Below are 10,671 nucleotides of genomic sequence, written 5' to 3'. Positions count from 1 at the left end.
TCGATCAGTGTTTATGTAGGCCTAAGTATGTTCAAAAGTGAAAACAATTGTAATCTTCTGTAACATGATGTACAGTGCTGCTTGAAAGTATGTGAACCCCTTGGGCAATTATAGATTTTTTTTGTTTTTACCATGAAATCTTTCTTTAATCAGAACCAGTCTTTTTTTTATCTGACATAACAGGTTCATATTTACCAATTCCATATGTTGGTTTAGAGGAAATCATGTGTGTAGTAGAAAAACATAAAGAAATTAGTGCAGGTGCAAAAATAAGTGAACTCCCAAGTTGCATTGGTTAAATCAAGTAGGTAAGTGGAATCAGGTGGGTAAATAATTGGGTACCAAATGAACCAATCAAAGGAGAGATCTTTAGGAAAGAGTTTGGGCTTGACTCTGATAAATAGAGATAAGAAACATGGTCAGTTTTGTGTTACCCATACAGGTGAAAGCAAAACACACCATGCAGAGAGGAAAGGAGATCTCAGAGGACATCAGTCTGGGGAAGATGCTGTGACAGGACCTGAAGTGGGCAGTTCATGCCAGACACCCCTCAAACCTCACTCAACTGGCTGAGTTCTCTATGGAGGAGTGGGCGAAAATCCCTCAAAACAGATGTCAGAGACTGATTAGTGGATATACGTTTACGAGACGTTTACTCCAAGTTATCGCTGCTAATGGAGGTGCCACAATCTATTGACTGAAGAGGTTCACATGAAATCTGAGTTGTCAAATGAAGCACTTTCATTAAATAAACTATGAAAATCTATCTTTTTTGTTCGTGTCCTTTATTTGGAATGTCTTTATTATGAATTTAGATAAATATTTTATAACTTCATTTTAATATTTTATCCAAAAATAATGACCATCCCTGCAGGGTTCACAAACTTTCAAGCAGCACTGAATATTTCTGTATTATGTATTGTTTCTATTGAAGAGTTCTTGTCAACAAACAAATACAATTTCCAGCCAGAAAGAAAGAAAATAAAAAAATAAATAAGCCCATCAATAAAATCTTGTCTGAAACTGTTCACAACATTAATAACAGAAGACAATTGTAAAATAAACCATTATTATTTATCTACAAATACAATCAAGAACAATGACAAAATAATTTCAAAATCAGTGTCAGACGGTCCAAGGAGGGGGTACACTGATAACTTCCTTGGTACAAACAGATAAATCACTATAACAGTTTTATCATCTTTCATGATTAGGACACACATGTCAAGAAAGGATTACTATGGAAGTAAATAGCTAGACATCAGTGTGTTTACAAGAGAAGAGTATTCAAAGAAGCATCCAACAATAGCAGCCTGGCCAGCTCTGAAATTGGTGTAAATATACTGTAGAAGCTGAAGTGCTACAACAGTAATGCTGTTACAATTAATAGAAGCCTAGTCCAGGTTGTTTGCATACTGCTCCATTCATTGCTTGGTCACCCATTTAAAGGCAAAATTAGAAGGGCAAAAGGGGGCCGAAACGTGTTGGTTTTAAACAATAAGTATCAAGTTCCATTGTCCTCCAAGAGTTGCTGAAGCCAGGCCCTCAATTCTCCACCCTTTTCCTGAAGTATGGACTAGTGCACTCCCCTACATGGATTCAAAAGCATACAATTTTTGTAACTGCCCATGCATACATTGATCAATCCTATGGTTTTACACCCATGTAGGGGACGGGGGGTGCACAAGTGCACACAAGTGTAAAATTGGGACAAAGAAGGGTTTATAAAGTCCAAAGCTTCCATAGAATAGCTTGTGTGCATTATGAGGAGCAAATGGATCTATTTCTATACTCGTCCTAAAGTTTACTCTGCGTCTCAGCTTTCACTCGCAGAACCCCCTCTTGGGCACAGCTGGCTGCCAACATGCCATCTCTTCTCCAAAGGCGTCCTTGAACTAGTCCTCTGCTGCCCCCTGTAGGTTAACGTGCATACACGTGCGCACACACACACACACACACACACACACACACACACACACACACACACACACACACACACACACACACACACACACAAAATGTAGAGAGACAAAACAACCTCAGAGCAACTGACGGAAGCAGAAAGAGACATACCTGCCCATGGACTCTCACACTCATACAACATCCACTCATCTGCCCTGAAGGTGCTGTGGAACCACATGGCATGGTCCAGGGAGGCAGAAAACTGCGCTCTGTGGTTTGGGTAAGGCAGCAGTGCGGTGTCCAAAAATGAGTAGTCTGACACGTAGGCAGCAACACAGCAGTGCAGCTTCATGTCACCTTTACCTGGAGGGGTAAAAAAGGAACTGTGATTGATCTGGAGTAGAAGTAAGGGCACGATTTATGCCCACACTTTGTAGCACCAATAGTGACCCTCTCTTGCTTAGTGCAGTGCTATACAGAACTGTCTCCTGGGGGGCGCCAGTGCTGTTCACCACCCAGTCTGACACACATCCCTGCAGCCGTACAAACTGTGGCCTGTTGGTCAGGTAGTTTATAATCCAAGAAACAATGGGGGAGTCCACCTGCATCCTCAGCAGCTTATCCGCAAGTAGTAAAGGCTGTATGGTGTTAAATGCACTGTCAAAGTCAAAGAACATGACCCTCACAGTGCTGCCAGCCTTATCTAAATGGGAGTGAGCTCTGTGTAGCAGGTAGATGATGGCATCATCCACACCAATGTCTTCCCTGGTAGGCAAACTGCAGGGGGTCCAAGGATGTCTTCACCAGGGGCCTCATATGTGCTAGCACCAGTCTTTCCCTGGTCTTCATGATGTGGGATGTCAAGTGTGGGATGTCACATCTATTGTTATTTAATATTATACTTGTATTTATATTGTGCAATTTAGTTTAGTTAGGGTGTATTTTATTGGAGCATTTAGGAAGTTTTATCATATATGTTCATTGTGTACAACATTTTTGAGGCCCTGTGACCCAAGCATCTCATTAATGTAACAATAAAGAACTTTTAGCATTTGTTTTATTACACCTTACCGATATGTCCTCGTGCTCGCACCCAATACAGCTTCTTTGGTTCCAGGGCCTCACGCCTGTAGAAGTCTGGCGGGTTGACTGGTTTGATCTCAATGGGGACCTCATCAGCCAATAGTTTGTTGAGTCCTTGTTTTGATTTCTCAGCCAGGTTTGACTTACTGTAAAATACAATGCATAATTGCATATACCAGTTCAGAGGTAGAGATTTCTGAGGTAGAGAAGGTTCTTTTCAGGGTCACATCTAGGCTGGCCAAATTCTTCAATTCTCTCACTACACTTTGTGTAGCATCAAACATGATGATAGTCTTAGCAAGTATGAAAAGTTGTGGATAGCTGAGGCACATGGAGACCTACCATTTACTGACTGTCATGATATGTTTGAGATTTATAAAAAAATATCTGCAAGGATGGATATAGTATTATACCTAAGGTAGAGATGAATGAGTTCCTCTACAGTGAGCAGATCTTCAGGCTGGGGAACAGTCGGCATGATAAACTGATGCTGCAAGGGACTGGGCTGCAGCTTGTGAAAGGATGCCTGGCAGATGAGAATGGGTTGCCCATGCTGGATGGCCTTCACAGAGCGCACAGAGAAACTGCGACCATCCCGTGTGCGTTCCACCTGGTACAACACCGGGACCTTGGGGTCTCCTGCAAAACCATAAATTGGAGATGATCTATTGCTGTTTATTCACTTTATTGTGGTACAGTACTGAAATGCATTTGCCTGTGGTTATTTCAACACCATCTCACCCGCGCGTACAAAGTAGCAGTGAAGGGAATGGGCATAGATATCCTCACTGACCGATTCAGCAGCGGCCACCAGGGCCTGACCAATAATTTGCCCCCCGAAGAGACGCTGACTGCGGGGTACCCAATGGTGCTTTCCTCTACGAAAGAAACAGACATAGTACATTAACAGGGAATACATCTAACGTTTACCATGTTATCAAAGTAGCAGTAAACAGCTAGGCCTACTACTAAAGATAAGTACTACTAAAGGTCAGGCTAGCTGGATAGCATTTCGCAGCAAGTCTCCGACTCTTATTCATCCATAACCTATGGCATAGGACTGCATAGAGGAGGATTCTATCCGGCTCGGTCGGTCATGACGAGTGTCACCGTACTGGTGCAGCAGCAACAGGCAGGCTACCTGTAGAGATCTAGGTCGAGCTTTTCTAAGTTCAAAACGCTGGTGACCAAGACACTTCGAAGGTCCTGTGACATTTCAGCGGCGCCAGGGGTAAGATCGAGGCTGTCTTCAGATGAACTCGCAACAGGGCCACTGCCAATGTACTTGAGATGTTTCTTAGCATCTTCTTTCCCGTCATTCTCAGCCATGCCCAAATTTAATTTGTGTCGTGAAGTTAAGACTCGCTCGTTGCTCGTGTGCTATCAACGCTGACAAACTAACAGAATGTCGCATTACCGCCATCTAGTGTGGAGGAGCTGTACCAGAAATGTACTGTATCAATATACTGTAAGTCAGATGTGCTACAGGCAGGCACTGCGCATCCCCACCTCTGACATTCATTTCATTGTGGGTTACACAGAAATAAACAAACAACAACACACCTACACCATTTGGAACCACAGCAAATCCATCGAGCCTGTATTTATTTTTAATTATTGGGGCAATTCACTGGAGCCTTTTGCCAGTGATTAATTTAATGGAATTCCGAGGGTTGGGTGTTGTATGTAACCACTGGGTGTAAGAGATGATTTCTTGCAGTCCTATTCTTACAATATGATGCATCTGATGCTGATGCAAAAGTGTTCTAGCAAATTACCATGCTGAATGTATACATTTATTTAATAAATAACATTGGAAAAACATGCTACGCATAGCCACTCACCCCCTCCCACTCCCCTCCAAAAAGCTCATGCGCGCTCCATGGCACACGCGAATGCAGAAAGAGGCGCGCGCTACTAATGGGTTTTCCCTTTACCATTGCCTCTCGGGTACCAAAAGCTGCAGTTGTCCAACCAAATTAAATCTTGAATACTACTGGATGGTGGTGACCTTGGCTGCCGCTAATAACATTTCAATATTTCATTTTACATTCTGCTTTTTCTATCTCCATGGCTACATCAGATGGGGTGGAGGATTGTGTGCTGCAGCGAGGTAGATCTCAAAGTGACCCGAGCAGCATCATTGAGGCTCGCATCGGAGCGCACAGTGCAGGTAAGGTGCATACATTGTCCTGCGTAGTTGAGATTCCTGTTTTCATTTCTTATTTATACAGACTTTATTGTTCATGCTTCCATTTTTTTGTCGCAAATAACATATTATCCATTGTCTTGGTCTGGTAGATGTATGCTCCAGGCGTCACGCGCCCTTTGCATGTGCTAACGCGATCTAAGGAATTGTTTTTACATTGTATGTGGAGCACAGATATTACAGACTACGTATTAATAGGCGCATCAAAACCCGCTTAGTTTCATTGATATTTTTTATTCTGAATAATTATTAGTTGAAGGGCTTCATGAACAGTAGGCTATGCTATCTCCTCCCTGATCAAATGTGTCTTTATGTCGGTCAGCTGAGCAATGTCTGTGCAATTGTAAAACACCTGAAACATAGCGTATATTACCTGTTGTATATATATCTCAGTGTCCCTTACATGGCAGATGAGATTAGCCTTTTTGATAATGGCTGCATTGCAGACATTCTTCAGGTGAGCCTGTTATAAGTGAAGGTTATTAATAAATTTTGTGAATGTAAATTACCATCTTTATGCTAGACATGCATTAGAATAGGTTTAGCAAAATCAATAGTGCTGAACTAAATTCTGCTTGGTTATAATAATTTGCTTAGTTATATGGTGCAGCAACCCTGCTTTTTACATGGTCAAAACACCCTGTTGATCACCGTCTTGCTTGCCAGATCATGGACTATATTTGGCTGTCAAAAGAGACTATGTTGATCCATAAAATACACTGAGAACTAAATTCTAGGAAACCAATAAACTATCAGAGTAGAGCATTTATTCACCTGAACTTATCTGTTCTTTTTCAGGAACAGCATCCTCCATATCAGCATTTATATATTTGTAACATCAGATACTGCATGTTCAACACCATATTTTTAAAAGTCTCAAAATGAACTCAGGCTGTCAGGCATCTACAGACAAGGTTGCTACATCCATGTTGGCACTCCATCCTTGTTATAATGGTTGAGGTGGTGAGGATTATCTTATTACAGAAACAACAATGTTACCTAATTCTTTTCTAACAATCAGCAATCTTTTATTGGCTGGCATTTTTTCCAGCCATGAAACATCATTAAGCTGTCATGGACAAACGAGTGTGTGAACCTTGTCATCACTTGAGAACTAAGTGTGTTGGGGAGAATCTGATGACAGTGCTGGTTGCGTATTTAGCTGTTTCAATGGTGATCCAAATGGCTGAGCCTAGCACTTGGCACCCCCACTGTGAGCCGAGATGGTACTTATCTGTCTACTTCAGTGGTGCATTTACAGAAACTTCACCTTTTCACTGTAAGCATTACAGTGAGTATATTCTCCTCAAGAGTCAACAGATAGTCACTTCGTCATCTTTGAATTGTGAGTCTATAAAATGTGCTTCAGTGTATCGTTATGTGCATGGTCATGTATGTTCCATTTCATTATGATGAGACATGAACACTTTGGTCAGTACCAGGTTACTGTAGAAATCAGAACTATGCAGAACAATTCATCATCTAGCCTAAAGTCATTTCTCCTGTTTAATCAAATGGATTTCATCAAATTTATAATATTGAAATTTTGCTCATGTCTTCCAACATTACTTTGATAGAAAAAAAACAGTTGATCAATTCAAAATTGTAATAAATCGCTCTTGCATTACAGTATTGATGCATTCAGTCAGCAATGCATTACATAAACCAACATAATCTAGGTATCACAATATTGTAACAGTAGAAAGGGATCCAAATGATTAGTCATACTGTAAATCCAATACTGTACAGCAGCTGCATGTGTGTACAAACAAAGATCTTTTAACACAGTCCAATTACTGAATCCTACATCAGCCTCTGAAGTGTGGGGGAGGGTTTCCATATGAACAATGTAGATTAGAGTACGCAAAACAAAAAATAATCATATCAGGACTTTCCACCACAAAGTGCTTGGTTATGATGCTGTTGCTATTTATTCTTAAGGACCTTGTACCTAATAAAATCTGCATCTCCCGTATTCAGATCATGATAGTCTCTTCCCAAATGTATGTCAGATGTTTGTGCCCTTGATATGAAGTGTCAAATAAAATAGTAGTGTTATTGCATCACGGTTCAGATGGTCTTTATTTTCTGTGTGTTGCGGTTGCATTATCAAACTTTTCTTGCCAACAGGGACACTGTTATTACTTTCATGCCCTCCGTATCAAATTCAATGTTTGTTATGTTGCTGTTGTAGTTATGTAATGATGAGGCTGGAACATCTCATAAACATCTCGGAGACAACACTGACAGGAGGGTTCTGTCACTTATCATTTATTACCATCCAGTATGTTCATCTTCATACAGACCTCCCCCTATGAGCACGGCTCCCCTACAGCAGCAGAGCAGCAGATTCCCAAAACTAGCTGGCTGGCTGCTTCCCATGCAGCATAGACAGATAGGGCAATGCAGCAGTGAGAACCTGCCCTCCCCCATCTCTCTGCCCATACCCTCTGCTCAGTGCTAGCTAACCCTTTCATCCCCCTAGCACCCTCACTGCGGCTTTGATCTTGGCTCCTGAACATGCACTTGAGGAATAGAGCTAAAGCCTCCCTATAAAGGCTTGAATAAAAAAAAAGAAGGAGGGAGCGAGACAGATGTCAGAGAACACAACAATCGACTGGGCAATGTCACAGTGAATCAGCACGGCAATAGGCAAATCTCGATATACAAATTAGCCCCTATTCTTTAATCACTGGAAGCGTATTAAGTTAAAAATGAGTGAATAATCTGATAATTATTGAATTGTAGTTTATTGAAAATAATAACTTAGCCAAAGAAAGCTTTAGAAATATAGATTTGTGTGTGCGAACAAGCTTTCCACAAACAATCCATAGAAAACAAAAATATATGTCTATATTCAGCATCATACCCTGTATCAGAGGCAACTGCAAAGTCAGACTTCTATGCTGCTCAATTCCATGTTTCCATGTGACTGGCTCAGGATAGCGGTCCAATTTTATTGTCATGTGCAGGCTAGACAACACAGTTTCAAATAGGATTCTCTCTGAGGCCAACTCATTTCACTTCTGGCTTAAGGGCAGTACTTAAGTTAGTACGTAGGTAGCTGTGTGTGTATGCCCTCGGTTTTATTATGGAGATATCTTGTTGCCTCCAGCCTGTGTTGGCTACCTCACTCCCCCTGTCCCCCCATTGGAGCTGATCCTGTTGTTCTAATCTGACATGGTGCTGTCACATCAAAGACTCTCCCACTCTTTGGACTCTGTCCACCACTCCTCCATTCATCGATCCTCAAACCACTGTCAGCTCTGTCTTAGCTGCTCACATCCAGTAGACGGGGGGCGGCCTGATGAGGAAGATTAGGACCCCTTGTGTTTGAATCGACATGGTTCATGTTTTATTAATCAGGGGCTCTATATATAGCTGGTGTGTCTTCTCCCTGCAGTGAATATTCAGGGCTGTGATTAAGTCTGAGCGTTCCAACGGGAGGGCAGCACAAAGAGAATAGCAAACAGTACCTGGCATCATCCTCCCACATGTTGGCCAGGATGAGAGCCAATGTTTCAGTTCACTCAGAAACATGTGCTAAGCCTCTGTGTTACAGCCACAAAAGCATAACAAACAAAAACATTTGCTTAAGAATCAGAGGAATGTGAAATATGTTTATAGTTGCTCCATTTATTCAAAAACACTTAATTCCAGTGCCCTTTATTCATACTTCAAATGTATTGAGCATGATTGTGGCACAAATGCTCTCATTTAGGCCTATTGTTAGATGTATGATGGCATAATGGTGTCTGTGTTCAGAGCTGAGATCCATCATGCTGTGTGCTTCTGGGAAGTCGTGATGTGAGTTAATGTCCCTTACAGCCTAGTGTTCCTGACAAACTGACAGCCCAAAGCCATACTACCATCAGCAGCACTGTCACAGGTTTGGCCTTGTCATTGACCAAGTGGAGTGGAGGAGCATGAGCACAGGCTGGGAGGCTGACAGCACTGGAGTGTTGTAATAAGACTTAGAGAGTTGTGAATATACAGTGCTGCTTGAAAGTTTGTGAACCTCCTTGTGCAATTAAAGATTTTTTTAGTTTTTACCAGGAAATCTTTCTTTAATCAGAACCAGTCTTTTTTATCTGACATAACAGGTTTATATTTACCAATCCCATATGTTGGTTTAGAGGATGTTGGTTCATGCGTGTAGTAGAAAAACTAAATTATAAAGAAATTAGTGCAGGTGCAAAAATAAGTGAACCCCAAGTTGCATTGGTTATATCAAGTAGGTAGGTAGAATCAGTTGGGTAATTAATTGGGTACCAAATGAAACAATCAAAGGAGAGATCTTTAGGAAAGAGTTTGGGTGGGACTCTGATAAATAGAGATAAGAAACCTGGTCAGTTTTTGTTACCCATAAAGGTGAATGCAAAACACACCATGCCGAGAGGAAAGGAGATCTCAGAGGACATCAAGAAGAGGGTAGTGAGTCAGTCTGAGGAAGGCTATAAAATCATCTCAACAAGATTTGAGCTCCATCATTTCCCTGTGAGGCAAATAATTTACAAATGGAGAGCATTTAACATGACAGCAACTCAGCCTAGTGGACGCCCTTCCAAAATATCCCCAAGAGCTACAAGAAAAATAATAAATCAGGTAAAAGCTAACCCAAACATAACATCTAGATATTTGCAGACCTCCCTTGCTGCATCTCAGGTAACTGTGCATGCTTCAACAATAAGAAGAACACTGAATCAAAATGGCTTTCATGGGAGGGTTCCTAGGAAGAAGACGCTGTCAAAAAAGAACCAAACTACCCGTCTTAATTTTGCCAGAGACCACGTGGACAAGCATGAAGGTTTCTCTGGACAGATGAGTCCAAAATTTACCTTTTTGGTCACAATCAAAACCACTATGTTTAGCGGAAACCCAACACTGCCTACCACCAAAAGAACCTTATCCCAACAGACATGGTGGTGGGAATGTCAAGATCTGGGGCTGCTTTTCCTCCTCTGGACCTGGACGACTCCACATCATTAAGGGAACCATGAATTCTGAGGTATACCAGGAGATTCTTGAACAGAACGTCGAGCCATCAGTCAAGAAGCTGAAGCTAGGCTGAAAATGGGTCTTCCAACAAGACAACGACCCAAAGCATTCAAGCAAATCTACCAAAGAATGGCTCAGGAGAAAGAAGATTTGTGTTTTGGATTGGCCAAGTCAAAGTTCTGACCTAAATCCAATCGAGATGCTGTGACAGGACCTGAAGTGGGCAGTTCATGCCAGACACCCCTCAAACCTCACTCAATTGGCTGAGTTCTGTAAGGAGTGGGCAAAAATCCCTCAAAACAGATGTCAGAGACTATACAAGACATTTCTGGCTATACGAGACATTTACTCCAAGTTATTGCTGCTAATGGAGGTGCCACAATCTATTGACTGAAGAGGTTCACATATTTTTGCACACATGAAATTAGTTTTTGTTAAATAAACCACTTTTGTTAAATAAACAATAAAAATATCAATGG

At 41.5% G+C, this 10,671-nt stretch overlaps 2 protein-coding genes across 3 annotated transcripts in view; one reads left to right on the top strand and one right to left on the bottom strand.

The window, feature by feature from the left end:
* Positions 1-43: 43 nt before the first annotated feature.
* Positions 44-4,320, bottom strand: acot8 (acyl-CoA thioesterase 8). Of its 2 annotated transcripts, XM_083668872.1 has the most exons (6): positions 4,127-4,320; positions 3,727-3,863; positions 3,399-3,624; positions 2,974-3,131; positions 2,074-2,265; positions 58-1,913 (listed from the first exon to the last, which is right to left on the bottom strand). In XM_083668872.1, exons 1-6 carry the CDS (start codon positions 4,312-4,314, stop codon positions 1,798-1,800), a joined length of 1,017 nt encoding a protein of 338 aa, XP_083524998.1. In that variant the 5' UTR covers positions 4,315-4,320; the 3' UTR covers positions 58-1,797. The 2 variants fall into 2 exon arrangements, with proteins under 2 accessions (XP_083524997.1, XP_083524998.1); XM_083668871.1 differs by having other exon boundaries at positions 44-2,265.
* A 735-nt stretch (positions 4,321-5,055) lies between these two features.
* The window catches only part of phactr3b (phosphatase and actin regulator 3b), a gene marked incomplete at its 5' end in the record, with an annotated part of 30,742 nt that continues 25,126 nt past the window's right edge, over positions 5,056-10,671 (top strand). Inside the window, one exon of the mRNA XM_083668102.1 lies at positions 5,056-5,158. Coding sequence (XP_083524228.1) covers positions 5,056-5,158 — 103 coding nt within the window. The remainder of the gene's footprint in view (positions 5,159-10,671) is intronic.

This window comes from Argentina silus, assembly GCF_951799395.1.
Source record: "Argentina silus genome assembly, chromosome: 4".
NCBI lineage: Eukaryota > Metazoa > Chordata > Actinopteri > Argentiniformes > Argentinidae > Argentina > Argentina silus.
The sequence above is the reverse complement of the archived record's forward strand: the minus strand, read 5'-3'. Positions and strand labels throughout refer to the sequence as shown.